The 20,433-nt window shown below is 39.4% G+C and overlaps 1 protein-coding gene and 1 long non-coding RNA gene across 7 annotated transcripts in view; one reads left to right on the top strand and one right to left on the bottom strand.

The window, feature by feature from the left end:
• Window positions 1–390: 390 nt before the first annotated feature.
• On the top strand, window positions 391–8,993 carry LOC116041958. Its single transcript, XR_004895956.1, has 4 exons — window positions 391–803; window positions 3,094–3,173; window positions 7,266–7,411; window positions 8,898–8,993. It is a non-coding gene; the product is annotated as an uncharacterized LOC116041958 (long non-coding RNA).
• A 5,765-nt stretch (window positions 8,994–14,758) lies between these two features.
• The window catches only part of LOC116041965 (centrosomal protein of 128 kDa), a 91,962-nt gene continuing 86,287 nt past the window's right edge, over window positions 14,759–20,433 (bottom strand). For all 6 annotated transcript variants that reach the window (XM_035995294.1, XM_035995291.1, XM_035995293.1 and 3 more), the window contains 3 exons: window positions 20,123–20,236; window positions 16,263–16,371; window positions 14,759–15,487 (listed from right to left, as the gene is read on the bottom strand). In XM_035995294.1, coding sequence (XP_035851187.1) covers window positions 15,414–15,487; window positions 16,263–16,371; window positions 20,123–20,236 — 297 coding nt within the window. In that variant the 3' untranslated portion in view covers window positions 14,759–15,413. The remainder of the gene's footprint in view (window positions 15,488–16,262; window positions 16,372–20,122; window positions 20,237–20,433) is intronic.

The raw sequence follows: 20,433 nt of genomic DNA, 5'->3' as shown, positions 1-20,433 counted from the left end.
AGGCCTATCCACTTTTGTCTCCATAAAAGGGAATTTTTTTTTGGTTCTGCAGCTTATAAACGTAGTTATGGGATAGTTACCCTGTTGGTAGTGCATCCCACTGTACAGCAGCTTTTAGGCCTTTTGTCTGTTGTTTGCTAGCAGAAATAAATTAACAAGGAGGCAGCTTCTCGCAATACAAAGTCAATGGAGAGCGATGAATTGTTTTCCTCTCACAGTCATGTCAACTTGCAAACTTTATTATTATTTATATTGGAAATCTATACAATACTTTAATTTACAATTTAATAAATGTAATATGTGATTTAAAGGTAGCTTAACCACATGGCAGCTAACATTACTGAGATTTGCTTTGCTAATTACCATTAAGCTAGCAGGAATTTAGCTCTTTTGTTTTTCTCCATCATTGGATTTAACTACTACCTCATTTTATATGTGAAATAACTAATTATCGAGATGTCAAGTTCGACAATATAGACATTTTTCATTTGGAGATAACTACGAAAAAAACAGCACCTGGATCTAGTTTTTGCTTTAGCTAAGATTAGCTGTGGCTGTCTCATTTGATATAGCTAGCATGTTTGCATTAGCTGTGTAGTTTGCTCTCTATCTGTGGCAGAGTGCAGTTACTGCTGCTTGGCTTGGTATTTAGCTCTTTAAAGCTACAGTGCGTAGTTTCTGTCGCCCCCATGAGGAATTGTAAGTAATGAAAACACACCGTCCCCACTCCTCCTACACGCAGTTGCTAGTAGCCAAGGAGGAGGACACAGAGGATTTAAAAAAACATGGACTCTTCAGAAGAGGTAATTATCTTCACTCGAGTTTCTGCGCGACGAGGTAATTTTCTAAACATATAGTCTTACGGAGAAATACAGAGAGAGTTGTGTGGAGCTGATAGTCTTAATTAGCTTTGTAGCAACTCATTTGGCAATGGCTTGAATGTAACGGACGTTCATTATTAATATCAAAAAGTTACGCACTAAAGCTTTAACAGTTGTGCAAATTTAACAGTGGTGGAATGTAACTAAGTACATTTACTAAGTACTAACTAAGTACATTTACTCAAGTACTGTACTTAAGTACACATTTGAAGTAGGCCTACTTGTACTTTACTTGAGTCTTTTTCTTTTCATGCCACTTTCTACTTTTCTACTTTCTCGGTATTTCAGAGAGAGATATTGTACTATTTACTCCACTACATTCATCTGACAGCTTTAGTTACTACTTACTTTGCAAATTAAGATTTTTGCACACAAAACACATGTAGTTTATAAAATACGATGTTTTATTCTAAATTAAACTACCCAACAGTAATTAGGCCTACAAGTACAGCTGAAATGATTAGCCGAATAAACACTTGGTTGATTGACAGCACTGTTTTGATCGTTTCCAGTTTCTAAAATGTGGCAATTATTCTGCATTGAGTAGCCTTTTACTTTTAATACTTTAAATACATTTTCCTGATGATACTTACATATTTTTGCTTAAGTAACATTTTAAATGCAGGACTTTTACTTGTAATAGAGTATGTTTGCAGTGTAGTATCAGTACTTTTACTTAAATAAGATAAAGGATCTGAATACTTCTTCCACCAATGAAATTTAATAAGATGTTTTCACAGGTTAAATACATCAGATTCATGTCAGATTCATGTCTTAACTCAGTTTTGATCAAATATGTAGCCTAGTTCCTGGGTTTTGACTTTAGGTTAGAATACTGATGTCATGCACTTTCATATAAGATATTTTAGAGTTGTAAGGCATGTAAAGCTGTTTGCCATCCCTGATGACAGTTCCTTCCTAAGCTGACTGCCCTTTTTTGAAATCCCTCGAAATGTATCTGGTCTTTTGTAAATTAAGCCTTGAGCTGCAGTGCACAGTGCTAGAACCTCTCTTCTTTTATCTCAACTGTCAGATAGAGCTGATTTGTAATCAGGAGCATCTGTAGGAGACAATAAATTTCATTCACAACATCACACTGGAATATCAATCACATTCTAATTGTGAAATTGTATGAAAAGAGAGGGAGCTGGTCAGATGGCAGCCAAATCTCAAAATCCACAATGTGACTGAGAATCTACAGCATTTCATTTTTAAATACTATTGTTGACATCCTGAAAATACAAAGGCTTTTTCCCTGGTGCAGAGGACAGATATTAAAGTAAAAGGCAAATTCCATGAAGCAATTAACACGATAATAATGTCAAAAGAACAGAGAAACAAAAACAAGCACCAGGAAAGTAAGTGCAGCATAAATTACCACTAAAAGAAACAGAAATTACATAAGGCATTATAGTTTAGCCAAATATTTCCCCAAATAACAAAACAACATAATATTATGATCATTATGATTTCAAGTCCCCAAACAAGAACCGTATTAATACTGAAAAAGAGAATTCTACATTTTGTTCCTATAAGGCCTACTGGCACAAACCCTGAAACAATGAGGTATTACTGTTTTCACAACCATTAGTCACTTCCAGATTTACACAAGCAGGGTGCCAGCAGAGCAAACGTATCCATTTGATATTCACAACCCATTTGCTTACACAGTTGTTAGCTGACAAAGTTTATTGATTGGATTTAATGTGTAGCAACTACTTTTCCTTTTAGTTAAATTAGTAGAAGTAGATTACATCAATCCCGCTGATGTCGGCTGGATAATTCATATCTTAATTGACAGAAAAACAATTTACATTTGCTAATGGCTTTTCTAAATGGATTTCTGTGTGTGTTTGACTGCATTAGCTCTGCCTTTGCCCTGTATAGCTCTCTGGAATGGTAGCAAGGGAGCAGCTCGGCTCCCCTTCATGCATTTAAAGGCTGACAGTTGACCTGTCGTGAAATTTTACTTCAACTAATGAACTGGTTAATTCCACTTAAACGCTTTGTGGCATGTTTTTCCTTTCAAATAAACAGCAGCTTTATAGGAGCGATGCATCAGCTCTGTCAGTGAATACAGATGAAATCTGGTTTTGTTGCTTCCTACACAGAGGCAGGATGCTGTAAATGCACTGGGTATGTCTGCAGCTGTAGCATTTTATAGCTCCCCCTCTACAGATTGTAGACATGCAGCTTATTTTGTTTGTCCCAGTAAAGATTCAGGAGAGATGCTGTATCCTCCGCGGACCGAAGCAAAGCAGCTGTGAAGGTGATGGTGATCAGTCCTGACAGGTAAAATATGAGCCCGCTGACCTTAACTCCAGCAATATGAAGGACACACACATACACAGACATACACACATGTGCGAACCTCTAATAGAAGTGTAGTGTAGGCGTGTGTACGCATTGGGCATGCTTAAGCCACATCACAGTTCACACGCACGGATTGAAATGGTTGCACGTGTGGGTTAAGCATTCATATTCATTCATTCACTGGGTGCACACGGTGATATATTAGCACAATAGCCAGGTGTGTATATATGTGCACTTAATTCACTTTTATGTCTGCCTGCAGGGAGCACACCTCCTCTTATTCTTCCGCTCCATCACTCAGCAGCCAAAGCTTTCAGTTAGCTCCTCAGCCCTAATTAACTGCCAAGATATGAATGCGCTAATCTGGGCTCTAAATCTTCAGTTCCACTGACAAAAGCTTTTACAGGCTGTCACAGCTGCATGATAAACAGCAGGGCTGCTTTCTCGTCTAGTGGACACAGTGCCATCTAGGGACCAGGTCTGGCAGCTCAGGATTCTTTACACTTGAGGGTATTTATTACCATGCATACATAATGCACGTTAGTGCATGTGTGGTAAAAGTCTCATTCTTGTAGAAAACCTCCATATACACCAAAGTCTACTGTACTTTGGAGCAATTTGGCGAAGTGCATCTAGTTGTTAATTGTGCTGACATTAGAGTAATATTACCATAACTTTGAATGAGATTATCACTGAAGTGGAACACAGTTTTGAAAATTCAAGTCAGTTAGTTTCCCCAGATGAGAAAGGGCTGCAAAACACAAGAGTGAATGAGAGCGGAGAGCCTGAGCTGCACACCAAAACATTGCTTTACTGTTGCTCTGCAGTCAAGAGCATCAACAGGCATGTGAGGATCGAGACAGAGCGTGTATGATGCTGGTGAAGGATGCATGAGTACGTGGGTGTACATTTATACTGTATGTCTCCATCTCCATCTGTATGTGTCAGTGAGTGATGTTCAAAACTCTGAGTGTGTGCTGTATGCACTACCTAGGGAGATAGGCCTCCTATCCAAGCTCACAATGAAGCAATGAGTATCACAGCGGCAGCTCCCCTCCCCCGGGGGCCCCCAACACGGCCAACAGGCCGGCCACAGCCCTGCCTGTTCAGACCAGATGAAAAGTGAGACGGGATGGGATCTGGGAAGCAAAAAAAAGGCGAGTGAACTTTAAACCGTTTTAGCTGCTGTGAAGGTGACTGCGGCAAAACCAGCTGTAAAATGTGATCTGATTATAAGTGATAGTGGCAGATAATTGTGGAGGCTGTCTGACTGGGGCTCTGTATGCTGCTCAAATCAGATGTGCTGTGTTTGAATTCATAAAAACTCAACCTGTGTTTGAAATAGTTTGGATACATTAAGTGATAAAGATCCAAAACAGAAAATTCCAGCAATAAGTAACACATTTTTATCAAGTTTGTAAAAAAAAAAAACTTTTTTTAAACTGCTGCAAAAGATAAGTGTTGCTGGTAAAGGTGACTCCCCTACTGATAACGCACACGGCAAATTCAATAATTCCACAAGGCGTTTTGCCTCTAGCCAGCCACTCGTTGCAAATAACAATCTGTTTTTAATTGAGTTGTCTGGTTATATATAACTTTTCAGACATTCATCTGTATTATTTGGATGGCTCTTAGCTCAGTCCTGGCAGGTGAAACAGGATTTATATTAGGCATACAGACACAAATATACAATACAGGATTAGGTTGCTCCAGTTAAAAAGTTTGTGATTAAGGCTAGTTTCAAACTGGTGATTTACTAAATTGTGCTGAACCATTAAAACTTACATGTCTTAGCTAGTACAATTCATGTAAATGTAGGTATTACTTTGTTTTATCTCTAAATGCATTCATAGAGAAATATGCGTGTTTCAGAGTTAGCAGTATTGAGTTTAGAATTAATCTGATTATGCTAATCTAGTTTACGTGGTCATTTGCAACATTATTGACTTAACGTTTTGTAATTCACCTTTGTTGTATTTTCATGACCAAACAGCATTTTATCAAGTGTCTGGTAAGCATGTCGATCATATTTAATTTTACCTCTGTACCTGTAATCCAAACGGGTCGTATTTGCAAGCTAACGTTAGCTTTGTTGGTTAATTCAATATACTCAACAGTTCAGCTAGTAGGTATAAATATTAAGTAAAAACAAATTTCTACATTAGAACTAGATTGTGTGGTGCAACCTGTCTTAAATAAATGATATGAACAACTCCACTTAACACTTAGGCCTATATTTTAACTTAGTCAAGTTTAAATTTAGTGGAGGTGTAGCTAGGAATTATGGGCCATGAGTGCAGTAGGTGACTCTTGGCTGTAATACATCCATGCTCTTGGCCCTCTTTCTTTTCAGACGCTTTCCTTCCCCTATCACCATTATTTAATATTAGCATATATGTCTTACCATTCATAACTTAAACTGAAATTGAAATGAATTAATTGAAATTTGGCATTTCTGCCATGATAATGTTATACTATTCAACATACAGTTTTTTACATTAAAGCAGCTGTTTAACCCTGTGTGGGCTAAGCCAAGTTTGATTCCTGCCTATTGTAGTTGGTCACTGATATTACAGCAGCTGCATAGCGAGGGTCAACTTTTTATTTCATTTGTTTTGTAGAATTCATCCAAACCTGTTTCAGAATCAGCGCAATATGAAGTAAAAGTAGCCTATAATAGGCTAATGTACACAGGAGGATTACAAAAAGAAATGTACATCAGATGCTGCCTTGAGGCCTGAGAGTCAGTATCCTAATGTAGGCTAACCACATATCATATTCAGTGATGCAGTGAGTGATAGGTAATAAACTTAGTCTGTGACTATTACAGCCACGTCACTCAAGTTAATTCAGAACTGGGTCATGACGGTCACCGTCTGGTTGCTGCGAGGCCACGCAGGGCTGCATCATACTATTTAGCACAGGTCCTCACAAGTGATGACACTCGAGCGTGGCATAAAGGACGCGATGAGCCTCCCGCTTACAGAGCCAGGAGAGGCCATTCTGGCATCACAATTGGCAGGCTGAGTGACTGGTCCTCCACACCTGTCTGCCATCAAACATGAAAATAACCCCACTCACCCGTGACTGTTGCATATTCCATGAGCAAACACAGCACTTCATCTTATTTATAAATGGGTTATAAATACAAATTGTTGCACAACAATTGCAGAAAAAAAACATGTTTTTTTCCCCTATAAGCCCAGGAGAAAATGAGGTTGATGCGGAGAATCAGCTGCAATAACCCATTCACTTATTGAACGGCAGTAGCTGGATACACTCTCAGCCTCCAGGCTTAAACGAAAAAGCAGAGCATGGCTGCCTGATTGAATGGGTTTGTAATGCAAGCCAAATAGGTTTGTTCTAATGGGAATCAGCCTCGGTGGCTGCTGCAGAGGCTTACGCCAGCACTGTAACAGCAGTAAGCAGCGGTGGCAAACACCCCATCGCTGTTTGATTGGCTGTGAGAGGCAGAAGCAACACTAAGGGGTTGCGGTGTTTACTAATGGCTGTTTTAGTGAGGTAATATTAAATGAGCCTTAACTTTAAGAATCAAAGTATTTGTGATGAAGGGTTGAGATGTGTGTACATATATATAATATAGTGTATATATATATATAGCGTATATATGTTTGCATGAGTATATGTGTATGTTTTGTGACTTTTGGCTGTACTGGCTCAGGTGTTTTTACAACTTCATAAAGCTTCTCCACTTCCACTGTGACAGGAAATTAGACTTCCTGCCATAGTGCCCTTGAGCGGAACACCGACTGGATCCTGAATAGCTGCAGAAATATTGATGTTGCATGGCTGACAATAAAAAATAATCTGAATTCATTAGCTGAATTGACCATAACAATTGAACCATCTCCATGACAACTGAGCAACTCCAACCGCCTCAAACTTAATTAGATTAACTACCATTGCCTTGAGGTGGAGACAGAAATATAAAAGCATATCTTCAGTCTTAAAGCAGTCTTAAAACACGGACAAGGAACTGAACATTTAACCCAAGAGAGTGTATTTGTATCTGCATAATATTACATGTTTGGTGGATTAGGCGATGTGTAGGAACAGATTGGAGGGTCACAACTGATGCCAACACATGGGAGCTGCCTGACTAATGAGCCACTGATGCGACACACCTGAGGCGGACACCAGTGGTGCAAAGGTGGAAAGTTGAGCTGAGAGACACTAAGGGCACAACTAAGCAGAAGGTAGGCAATATTTTCAAATCTTCAGTTGCCTTTCAATAGCTGTGTAACAATACATGTATTCGAGAGCTGAGAGCGAATGTTGGTGTGTCTGAATGTGCTTCTTGGCCTGTTTGTGTGTGTTGATTGTCAGCTCTGAACATGCATCACCCTGCTAATGACCTGATTTCTCAGTCTTTCTGCATTCATATGGACAGGGAGAAGAAGCCTTCTGAATAGATCTGAATGCTACCGGCACATTTTAAATAACTCTGACTGTCCTACTGCAATTTATTCTGACGAGCTCCGACAGATGTGTGGTACAGTTCTCTGCATGTGCAAATGCAGATTAAAAAACGTTCTACTTTTACGTAGAGAGGCTGTATTTTCTTCTGTGGGAAAACACAAATAAACACAAACCTGTGGAAAGCTCTGAATTTATTCATTACCATCTCTCAACCTGACAAAGTGGAGTAAAGCTGGACTAATGATGGGGCAGAATGTAAATTGGGAAACTAGTCTGCTGGGAGCAGCAGGACTGATCTACGAGTTTGCATGTGTTTTTGCAACCTAATATAGCTTAGATAAGCAGATGCTTTCCTAGTAACGGAGTTACAGTATAAAGAAGCATATTAGAGAGCCACGGTTGTCTGTTAGTGACTGAACTTGTGATTTATTTAGACAAACTGGAGATTTTGTTTAGAGCTGCTTTAAATGTTTGATTAATGAGTGTGGATTTTTTTTTTTAAACTCTGTAAAGTGTTTTTGAGTCTTGTAAAAAGCAAATACTATGATAAATGAGGGGGGTGAAAAGCAAAAATCTGAGATTGCTCATTATTTTGAAATTTAAGTTTGGGCACAAGTTTGAGCCTTTATGGGGAACACATATTATTGCTGAAACTCAAACTGCTCCACAAAGCAAAACAATCCTAACTCCTCACTTTTATAGTCTCCAGGTATCTGTAAGACTTTCTAGACTCTGTGTTTAATGCTAAACCCTGACTGAACCAGCACCTACCACAGGTCAATAAATACATGTAAAATCTACAGTATGTTTAGGGAGACAACACAAACAGTACAGTCAATACTGTATGTGGTCCAAGCATTGTCCTCAGGACCTTGGCTTCCCAAATGTACTTAAAAGGGGAGCAGGGATTGAGTGAAGGCTTAGTACAGCTTTGCAGCTCATTTTTGCTCTAAGGTTGGTCGAGCTTTGTTTTCCTCTGGATGCTTCCTCATAAAAGACCTGTAATCGCCTGGACTATGTGGAACACTTTGTTTTGCCTTTGTTATTAAGTCTAACAAAAACTATGCCTCTTCTAAATATGAGACTTTTTTTTCTTTTTGAAAATGATGTTAATAAGATATCAGTGCTGTTTCCTCTGAGGATGAGGCAGTTAATATTTAAGTGTGCAAAATGCAAAAACTCACATGCTTTGATTTTTATTAAGGAGAAAACTAATAGGCTGTCAATCAAGGTTGTTTTTATTCTTCTCTTTGAATATTACAGGCTGCTTTAAAAAAGACGGTGCAGAAGCTTTTAAAGGACATGTACAGCTGGCATACGCAAAGCTCCAAAAACCCCACAAGCTTGGATTTTGTAAAGGTGTGTGACTCATTTTTCTTTTGGGAAGTTTACCTTAATAAATTCATACTTGTAGGTCTTGTTCAGATTTAAAAGTGCCATGCAAGAGAAACATGATTGCAGTGAATATTATTATTATTATTATTATTATTATTATTAGGGGTCCAAGCCCGAGGGGGCATGGGAACTGCGTAATGCAAGGCAACGCGGTTCACATCTCCAACGGAGCTGTGGAACCCTATTGTTTTTCTACTGATTTTCCTCCATTATTTTTCTTCTCCGCCTAAAACTCCGACTACAGCCTAAACCGTACATGGTGGGGGGTTGCCGTTTTCAGGACTGATCTGAAACTCCGCAAGGACCTCAGGCGCAAAAATCGACCCACTTCCACCACTAGGTGGCGTTATAGCAGAAAAAACGCGTTTGGCCCTATAACTCCCACACCGTACACCGGACATTTAAAAACCATATATCCACGCGTTCCCTGGATCCAACTGAATCACGTGATGTAGGCCACGCCCATTTCTGCCAGACTTTTATGCGTGAAAAATCGCGATTTATCAAAAACCTACTTTTTCGATCTCCTCCTAGACCGTGCGACCGATCTGCACGAAACTTGGACCGTAGCATCTCCAGACCGACCTGGCAAAAAGTTAATACGATTTTTTTTTTTTTATAGGATAAAAATTGCGCATATTACGCACAAACAAATTTGTGTAGCTAACTATTAAAACACCAACTTTGCCATATCTCGGCCAAAATGAATGCTATCAACACCAAACTTTAGATTCTTCTTTGGCATGACTGTCTGGAGGTCCCCCACACGTTTTACGGAAATTGGTCACTAGGGGGCGCTACAAGTACAAAAAGTTTATATCTCATGAACGGCTCTCGGGTACCATCTAGTGACACTCATGAGGCCAGGTCTAGAGTGGGGTACTGAGGGGTCAAAGTGGGCATGGCCTATGGGACCCAAGTCTAGATTCACCACTTACAGTAATGTGAACAACTTTAAATTTACTGGGTAGATAGACAATGGGTCATGGACCACACCTACCAAAAATTACACATGTGGACCACTAGGTGGCGCTATAATGGTTTTCTGCCTTTAACTCCCACATTACACATCGCACATTAGAAATCCTTTCCTACATCCACGTGTTCCTTGAATCAATCTGAATCACATGATATAGGCCACGCCCATTTCTGCTTAAAATATTTTTTGCAATATTGCGCAATGCGAAAAACCAACTTTTTCGAACTCGTCCTAGGCCGTGCGACGGATCAGCACGAAACCTGGTACGTAGCATCTCCAGATGGACCTGACCAAAAGTTACTCAAGGAATTTTACTACGTTAAAGTATGCGCATTTGACGACCAAACAAATTTTCATAGCTAGCTACTACACACGTATCATATCATATCTCGGCCAAATTAAATGTTATCAGCAAGGATCTTGAGATCATTGTTCAACATGCCACTATGATGCTCTGTACCAAATTTGGCGAAGATTGGCCTTTAGTGGGCGCTATAAGCAACGTTTATTTGTTTTGGCCAATAACTCAATGCATTTAAATGGGAAATTTGCATATGCAATATCTCACAATATGCCACAGTAAAAGCAATCACCACGAAACTTGTGGTGCTCGTTCGGCATGCGGCTCTGATATGAAGGTAAATATGGTGCAAAAAGGGAGAGCTTGTAGAATACAATGTGAGAGCTTGCAGAACAAAAATCTGAACTTGTATGTTAAAATTTGCACTTGTAAAAATTAAATTTGCACTTGTAAAAATAAAATTTGCACTTGTAAAAAATATTCACACGTGATCTGAATTTGAAGTCATACAAAGAAAAAAAACATGAGAGCTTGTAAAAAAAATCTGAACTTGTAAGTTGAAATTTGCACTTGTAGAAAATGTTCACACACCTGTATTCTGAATGTGAAGTTACAGAAAAAATATTCACAAATGTGTAGATTGATATTTACATGACACAATGACAGCTGCAAACTTATTATGCAACATTTACTCGTATACTTTTTTTTTTACTCTGGTTCATTTTCCATCACAACCACAACTCAGTGATTACAACCTCTCAAATCTGTCACTGCAACTTCACATATGTTCTCTCTCGCATCACAAAGTGGCGAATCTGCGCACCTCGACTTTCACAACACTCTTGACGATACATTTGGTGCAAAACTAATTTGTACCTGTGGACTTAGGCTGTGGAGCTCTGAGCTAACAGAACGGGAAAAGCCTTCTTATATACAGTCTATGGGAAAATCAGGGTTTCTATCGCCAGATGAGGGACAACTCTGTCCGGCTTATTTATGTAGCATGGAAACTTGGTGGATAGCATGCTAGCGTTAGCTAGCTAACTAACAGCCAGCCCGCTTCTAAATAAATACCTTTTAATTATCTAAACACTTTTTAACAGTCAAACTAAAACACTGGCGGTGAGCTCCACGGCCTGCAGCCGCAGACGGACCGTCATCAGTGGGGATCGACCAGCGTAGCAACACTGCTTTTGCCAGAAAGCTTCGCTGCCGACCTCGACCTGCAGTTGGAGCTCCAGCGGGACACGGAGAGCCCCACATCCGGTAGCAGCGGCCCATCCCCAGGCCATGACCAGAGCTTGCTTTGCTGATGTTGTGCATCCCTGCTAAGAATTGCACCCGCTTGGGCAGAAACAATAATTTCTGCAGAATTTATTGCTGCCGAAAATTGCATCTAGGTAGCAAGGAAATGCTACTACAGAGTCTGATAAAACATTGATGTCTCTAAACCTTCTAAAATCCTAATCATTATTGATGAACATGACAAAGAGATTTACTATTGCCTAGTTTTTAAACAGTACTTTGCCTTATAAAATCATTATTTTCCCTAGTGGATGCAATTCTCGGCAGGGATGCGAAACTTGGCACCTGTTACCCACTGATGACGGTCCGGCTGCAGGCCATGGAGCTCACCGCCAGTGTTTTAGTTTGACTGTTAAAAATGTTTAGACAATTAAAAGGTATTTATTTAGAAGCGGGCTGGCTGCTAGTTAGCTAACGCTAGCATGCTATTCCACCAAGTTTCCATGCTACATAAATAAGCCGGACAGAGTTGTCCCTCAAGTTCTCACATTGTATTCTACAAGCTCTCCCTTTTTGCACCATATTTACCTTCATACTCTGAGGCTCTGTACCAAATGTGGCGAAGATCGGCCATTAGGGGGCGCTATAATCAACGTAGACATGTTTTGGCAATTTAACTCAATCACTGTTAATGACATATTTGCAATGGGATTGTACCACAGACCTTGCAGCTCACACTTCTCAATATTTACTGATATTTACCTCCTACCATTACATTTTGGTTTTTGCTTTCGCGTGCTCCCCTAGTTTTCTACAATAAACAAACTTCTTAACCCAACTGACAAAGTTTCTACAACCTTCACAGTGGACAAATGCAACTCTTTTCTCTCACTTTTTCAATCCAAAATCAACACCATTTGTACGCGCCGATACGCCTGCCAAAAGACTGCCAGTTGGCATTCATTTAAAATTAAACATTGCAGTTGCCGCTGTCCATTTCCTAAGGTTCTGAAATGCAAACCATTTTTGACTACTTTTTTTTTTAAAGGGCGTGCGACTGTGAGCACCCACGGAGGAAAACGTAAATCAGCGCCTATGACACCATTTACAACAACCTGACCACCTCCCCTGCTCCTTCAACCACCACACCTGCCTCCCCCCTCCACCCTCTCAGTCACTCTCTCATTTCTCTCTGCTGTCCCCTGTGGTCAGGGGGGTTAAGAAGTTTGTTTATTGTAGAGAATTGTTAAAGGTAGTTTGTGTATGCATGGAGATGAACTGTTAACCACTCCATTTGCAACAGCAGACGTCGCGGCTCACACCGTACCGCAGACCTTGCAGATCAAACCTCTCGATATTCCCCAATGTTTGCCCCCCCCCCACGTAATGTTTTAGGTCCCGCTTTGGCGCAGCTCCCCGGGTCATCGGGGGCGAGTGGCGCAGCTTCCCGGGGCGTCAGGGGCAACTGGCATCGGAGGCTTGGACTCCGTCATAACTGCTTGCAGTTCTAGTTATTATTATTATTATTATTATTATTACCAAGCGATGTAGTTCATTTTACTTTAATTAATAATAAGCCATTACAGCATCACAATTAAATCACTATAAAAAAAGACAGTGGACAGTCTACCATGGAGTGCTGAAACTATTTCCTATTTTACTTGTGTGTGTGTGTGTGTGTGTGTGTGTGTGTGTGTGTGTGTGTGTGTGTGTGTGTGTGTGTGTGTCAGTCTGATGGACAACTTCAAAGATTTGGAGGTGGGCGCAACTTAAAGCCTAGATACATTTTCTTCATAATAACATACAGTGGTTAAGATGTTCTTTATTTTCTTTCACTTAATTAACAAACCTTGGGTGCAGTCAAACATGAATACATTAAGACTAGTGCACACGCATGATCACATGTATCCACTTAATCAATGCTGTGCATTTATTTCAGTGTTGTTCTGCTATATACGAGGCTGAAAACTATTTGGATGCTCAGGATTTTGCCCTTTAGGCTTGCTTAAAGACAGTTGTGCCTTATGTCTGGTTGGTAATAGTGACACAGCCTCCATTTCGTGCTAACGAGAGTCCCAGGGGCAGACGGAGATGTTGGGTCAGCGCTACACCAAATACAAAGAGATCGTCTGGGACCTACAGCACCAGCTGGATGAGTCCAAACACAGAATCCAGGAGTACAGAGTACGAGACACACACCCACACACACACATTTTCGACACACTGTACTATGACTTTTTCGACATACTATACTGTGACTTTTTTATGACTTTTTTTCAACATACTATACCATGCCTTTTTTCGACATACTATGACTTTTTTCGACATACTATACTATGACTTTTGTCTTTTTTTGACGTACTATACTATGACTTTGTTCGACATACTATGACTTTTTTGACTTTTTCGACATACTATACTATGCCTTTTTTATGACTCTTTTCGACATCTATACTATGACTTCTTTATGACTTTTTTCAACATACTATACTATGACTTTTTTGTGACTTTTTTGACTTTTTTCGATATACTGACTTTTTTATTAAATTTCACGACATACATACTAGTTTTGTTTTTGACATAGTATACATGACCTTTTTATGACTTTTAAAAATACTATATACTAATGACTTTTTTTCGACATACTATAGTATGCCTTTTTTTGACTTTTTTCAACATACTGTACTATGACTTTTTTATTACTTTTTTCGACATACTATACTATGCCTTTTTTCGACATACTATACTATGCCTTTTTTCGACATACTATACTATGCCTTTTTTGACATAATATACAATGCCTTTTTTATGACTTTTTTGACATAATATACAATGCCTTTTTTATGACTTTTTTCAACATACTGTAGTATGACTTTTCTAAGACTTTTTTCAACATACTGTAGTATGATTTTTGTAAGACTTTTTTCAACATACTGTAGTATGACTTTTGTAATACTTTTTTCGACATACTATGACTTTTTTATGCCTTTTTTCGACATGCTATACTATGACTTTTGTCAACATACTATGCCTTTTTCATGACTTTATTCGACATACTATACTATGACTTTTTTATGACATTTTTCGACATACTATACTATGCCTTTTTTATGCCTTTCTTCGACATACTATACCTTTTTTCAACATACTATACTATGACTTTTTTCAGCTGCTGCAAAGTAACACTTGAAATGAATCATCGAGGGCGCTTATAAAACCAAACATTTGGCTGCATGGGTATTTATTGATAGTGCATAAACTATCTCCACATTTCATAAAAAAAATAGACATCCATTTGTGCTTATTGTTTCTTATTACAAACATATTGCATGCAAGTCAAAGAAAATCAGTCAGATATGTCACATTTTCATGATGAATACAACACAGTATGTCAGTAAAGAAACAAAACTACATATTGTTGAAAAGGCACTAGTGTTTTGTGTAGAGTTGTATCAAATAATTTTTGTGCAAGCACATTGGCATGATAATCAGAGTACATACAGCTCTTTAACATGTAACAATGGCAAGAAACGTAGCAAACTATTTTGGTTTAAATCTTTTTCATACGGTTCATTTCATTACATACATTCAATTCAGGTTCTTATAAATAACATTTCAACACTTTACAATATATTCTCATTCAAAGTATTTTGTAAAAGTTTGCTGTACAGTCTTGCCCTTCTGTTCCTGAGCACCTTCAGAGATTGAGGTAGTCGAGGATTAGTGATGAGTTCAAGGCCTCTTAGTACAGTCAAGTTGTTTCTTTGTTCTGGAGGAGCACCAGGCAGCTAGTCTCAGCTGTAAGCACCGTGTGTTTGGGTTTGTAGAGATACAGATAAAAGGTTCACTTGAGGATGAGCTAATCTGCGAGGGGTTTGGCCCTGTTGAAAAGGGAGTCATCCAAGTCCGAACTGGTCAGGTGTTTATGAGGAGCTGTGGCAGAGGTAGGAAGGAAGCAACAGAAAAACAATTATATTCCCTGTCTGTCTATCACCCAGTCACAGCTCAACATGTAGGAGTACTATATTCCCTTCTATCGTTAATGGATAAATTTTTTTTTAACCAATGATTGACCTAAATATTTTCTGTTTATACGGTACCGCCGACAGACTCGAATTGGGACAAAAGCATTACGTCCCCGTAATGATCAGCACTACCTGTTAATGCCAAAGTAGTCCTGAACGCATGTGATCATCGTATTGTATATTGGTAGATTTTGGCCACCATAATTCTTGGAGGTAAAACAGACACAAAGCCACAGAAAGTTCGCTCCTCTCACACTGTGCCAAATATCTGTAAGCCGCTTAGGAAAGTGCTACAAGTGATTTTGGCTCTGAGCCACTGGCAGTGATACAAACAGGCACACTTCCAGAGCATTAATGGAAAGTTAGAACTCTGGGTGTCATGTACTGAATACTGAATGGAAATAGCTCTGACTGTCGCAGTGAAATTCATCATGTTTAATTATGTATATCGCAACTTAAGCTTTACAATAATGTATACTGTACGTGACTCTCAGCCTGGATTTCCATTTTAGTCATTGTGTAGACCTGTGATGCTGTAGTATAACATTTAAAAAAACACTGGTATACGTTTTTAAACTATCTAGCAACGCAGAGATGCAGAAAAACATGACTAGCATCGAAAAACAGCCAACAGATAAGCTGTCAGTGCACAGGTTTTGTAGCTTCGGTATATAAATACTCACACAGTGTGTCAGATCTCAGCGAGCTGCTAAGGAATGTGCTGGGGCCTTTGATAGAGGAAGAAAGAGCAGCCAGTCTCAGGCTCCGGGAAGTGGTGTCCAGCTTCTCGTCCTGTAAGACAGGAGGACACAGTAACTGACAAAGCTGAACGTCTGCAGTAGAGATGGTCTGATACAATTTTTTCCTTTCCGATATCTGAACTTGCATATCGGCCAAAATTGAGTACCAATCCAATACTGGTGTTAAAAAAAGAGAAACAGCTGATTACTACTGTCCCTGTAGGGATGTGATAGGATTAAACCCTTTGTGAGACATACCATAAAATATAACAGAAATACAGAGATTACAGAGAATGAATACCAGAGAACATTATTTGGTTACACTTTACTTGAAGGTATCTACATAAGCGTGACATGACACTGTCATGAACGTGTCAAACGTTTATGACCTAACGCTTCTGTCAGACAGTGTCATTCGGTTTTTGTCATGACAAGTTAGGGTTAGGGTTCATGTGTTCATGACAGTGTCATGTCACTCTTATGTAGATACCTTCAAGTAAAGTGTTACCCATTGTTTTACAGATGACAGTCAGTCAAAACGGATAAAGAACATAAATAAACTACTTTTAATTAAGGTAGATTTTTTTTCAGGGCTAATTACCGTGGTACCAGATCGGTGCACAGACTCACATAGTCGCGATACCGATACTAGCATTTTAGGCGGTAACGGAGGCGTTACAGATACTGGTATCGGAACAACTCTAGTCTACAGCCACGCTAGCCGCACTGTGAGGCTGTAATGCACAGGAACGAAAACATGACTGTTTAGATCTTTAGCAATAGTGGGTATAGCCTGAGGGCAAACAACTCAAATTGTCAGGTTCAGCCCTACATTACCGGACTCAATGGACGTACATGGACTAATGAGTCATATCCACAATTATTCGATGCTTTGCCATGAAATGTCCATGGCCAACATTCATGGTCACCAGAGGATCAAGCGTAATGACTTTGGTCATTACTTTCATACTTTTTGATCCTCTAGCAATGAAAGATCTCTACATCTACTAGATGAATGGCCACAAAATTGTGACATTTCCCCTAATGCCCCCATGGGGCTGCCATTTGTGGTTTTGAGTGAAATGTCAACTATTAAACAACTATTAGATGGATTGCCGTGAAATTTGGTACAGACATCAATGTCAACCTCAGGATGAATTGTAAAAACTCTGTTGATCCCTTAACCCTTTAATCCCTTTAAACCTAGCGCCACCATCACTCAAAAACTTTAATTGGTCTAATGTGTTGGTTTATAAACAAATTACTGGCAAAACTAATGATCCGATCGGAGTTGATGTGGGCATTTTTTTTTAACTGATCGGGGATCGGCAGCCACCCGATCACCGTACTCCGATCATTTACGTCAGTAAATTCTACACTATTCTAAATAGAAGTTGATTTTATATGTGAGTTTAACAAAAATTCTAGCTGCACTAAGTTAAATGTTACAGAGGTCTTTTAGTTACTTTGTTTTTAGTTATTTGTTTTAGAGAGAGAGAGAGAGAGAGAGAGAGAGAGAGCGAGAGCGAGAGAATCCATCCAGTAATGGGAGTTATTATATCTGTCTGGTAGTCCAAAGTGTGAGTGACAGACCAATTGAGAATATAGCTGCATCCACAAGTTTAACAAGAAGTGTGAACAGCTCTGTATAACGATGTCTTATGGTACTACACTTTACAGACCACACAGACTCCACAAAATAAATTCAAAGCACCTTACAATAAGAGTTGTGGGCCAGATTTGGCTGCCCACAAAATGCTTGTCTGGACACCCTCTAGCTCTACAGAATGCTAAAATATTCTGTTGGGGAAGAGAGTGTGATTTGAGTCCCTCTACATTATGCACTGTGTGCACCTGTATGTGATAAAAGCTTCTTTTACAGACATTTATTTGCCAGTAAATATGCAGGCACAAGTGTCCCCGCCTGAACAGATATCTCTTAATATTTTGTGATTCTGTTGTAAGGGCCGCCAAATCACTGGGGTCTCTTGAAATTTGACACATATTACAGTTGTCTTTTATCCTGTGTTTATAGATCAATAACATTACAGATGTCCTGTGATGGCAGGACAAGCACTGAGCCAAAAGTAAATCCAACTTAATTACTTAATTTTGTCACCTATTTTTTATTTAGTCTTAGTCTTGTGCCAAATGTCCTTGTTAGTTTTAGTCATATTTAGTCATTCACATAGCTTTTTTTGTTAGTCAAGTTTTGGTCAACTAAAAGTCTCGTCATTTTAGTCTAGTTTCAGTCAAAAGAAAACTCAATATATCTTAGTTAAGTTTTAGTGAAAACATTTCTTTTTTTAAATAACATTATTTCTGATAACCATTTCAGTCAATTAGTTATGACACATTCAGATTTTTTGTCAATATCATTGTACGTAAAATGCGACCAAAGATCGAGCCTCTTCCTTATTTCACCAGTAAATTCCTGTTAAACGACAAAAACGACCACTGGATGGGAAAAGGGTATTTTACAATAACTTTGAATGCAGCACGAGGCTGGCGAGTTTCAAGTGAACGCAACCTCTGTTTTTCAGACAACGGCAGAGGAATCCTCTAGTGGAATAGAGACAAACTTTTACACCGTTTAGCTGACAGCATTTTAACTGTTTACTCCAGCTGCTAGCTAGCTAACGGTAGGCTAATGTTACCTGCTGCCAAGTGTAGTGTTAACTAGCGTGACATGCGGCGATGTTTTGGTTGCCTCTAACGTCCGTTTAGGAGCATCAGAGAGAGGCGCAGGCATTTAAGTGGCACCGAAATCTGCGTTGCTATTCGGTCCGGTAGATAAGTCATTAAGGCTCACGGTCAGTGCCGTATTAGCACTGGGTCTCGGTACCCAACCCTAGTAACAGCTGAATATGCCATCTCATGATGAAAAAGTAGAGACAATTGTAGACAAAAATGAAGAGAGATTTTAATCTGAGTTTTTGTTTTATGCAAAACATTTTACACTCGTCTTTTTCGTCAACAATAATGCATGCTAATTTAGTCTTAGTCAGCGTTTTTGGACATTGGTGCAGTCTCGTCATCGTCTCGTCTTAGTCGTGGAAAAAAAGGTCGTTGACGAACATATTTAGTCTTGTCTCATTTGACGAAATTAACACTATATTACAATCAGGTTAAAGGCTGTTTGTTGTTGTTGTTGTTGGCATTGCTGGCTCTGATCAAGATGGAACTCTGGTAAGGACATTCCATCCATCCTTTTTCCTTCAACAAACCCCGTGTGGGCAGCAGCTATTAAGCTAATGCAATTGCCACTTATCACTCAACACAGGACTCATCTGGCAAACCAACGGGGTAATCTGGCAGCTTAAAACCATTTAAAAAGTGACTGACTGTTTAGGGGATGTTGCAAACTGCTGATGGCAATCAGCTGTCAACAATGATGTCTTGATGGCTTCCTTGACTGCTTTATAGCACAGAAGATGACTATCAATTAACAGGGACTGTTAAAAAAAATTGTGTACATTTGTGACAATGCTTGAGCTTGTCCCACTCGGTCCATCCGTGATGCATTACAAGCATGTGGAATTATTCATTTATTCATACAAGTTGCAAATTAGGTGCGGTGCACACATTGGCACTGGTGTGGGCGAGCTAGACTCATAAATGACTCTCAAAGTCAGGCTATCCTTATCCAAACGGCTGCTGTTTGAACAAAGCACTGCAATTAGTGACTGAAATAGAAAAGGTGTGGGTTGTTGTTTGGGAGTACAGGCTCTCGTAAGGCGTTATAAAGCTCATTTTTCTACAGTACAGGTGTGTGTGTGTGTGTGTGAGTGAGAGAGACATACTCTGTACTCCTGGATTCTGCGTTTGGACTCGTCCAGCTGGTGCTGTAGGTCCCAGACGATTTCTTTGTATTTGGTGTAGCGCTGCTCTAACATCTCCCTCTGCCGCTGGGACTCCTATTAGCATGAAATGGAGGCTTTGTGTTAAACTGTCTTTAAGCAGGCCGAAAGGGCAAAAGCCTAAGCATCCAAATAGTCTTCAGCCTTGTATATAGCAGAAGAACACTGAAATAAATGCACAGCATTGATTAAGTGGATGTGATGTGACATGTGATCATGCGTGTGCACGTGCCTTAATGTATTCATGTTTGACT

This window comes from Sander lucioperca, chromosome 19 (genome assembly GCF_008315115.2).
Source record: "Sander lucioperca isolate FBNREF2018 chromosome 19, SLUC_FBN_1.2, whole genome shotgun sequence".
NCBI classification, from domain to species: Eukaryota; Metazoa; Chordata; class Actinopteri; order Perciformes; family Percidae; genus Sander; species Sander lucioperca.
Note: the sequence above shows the minus strand (reverse complement) of the source record. Positions and strands in the feature narration are given on the sequence as shown.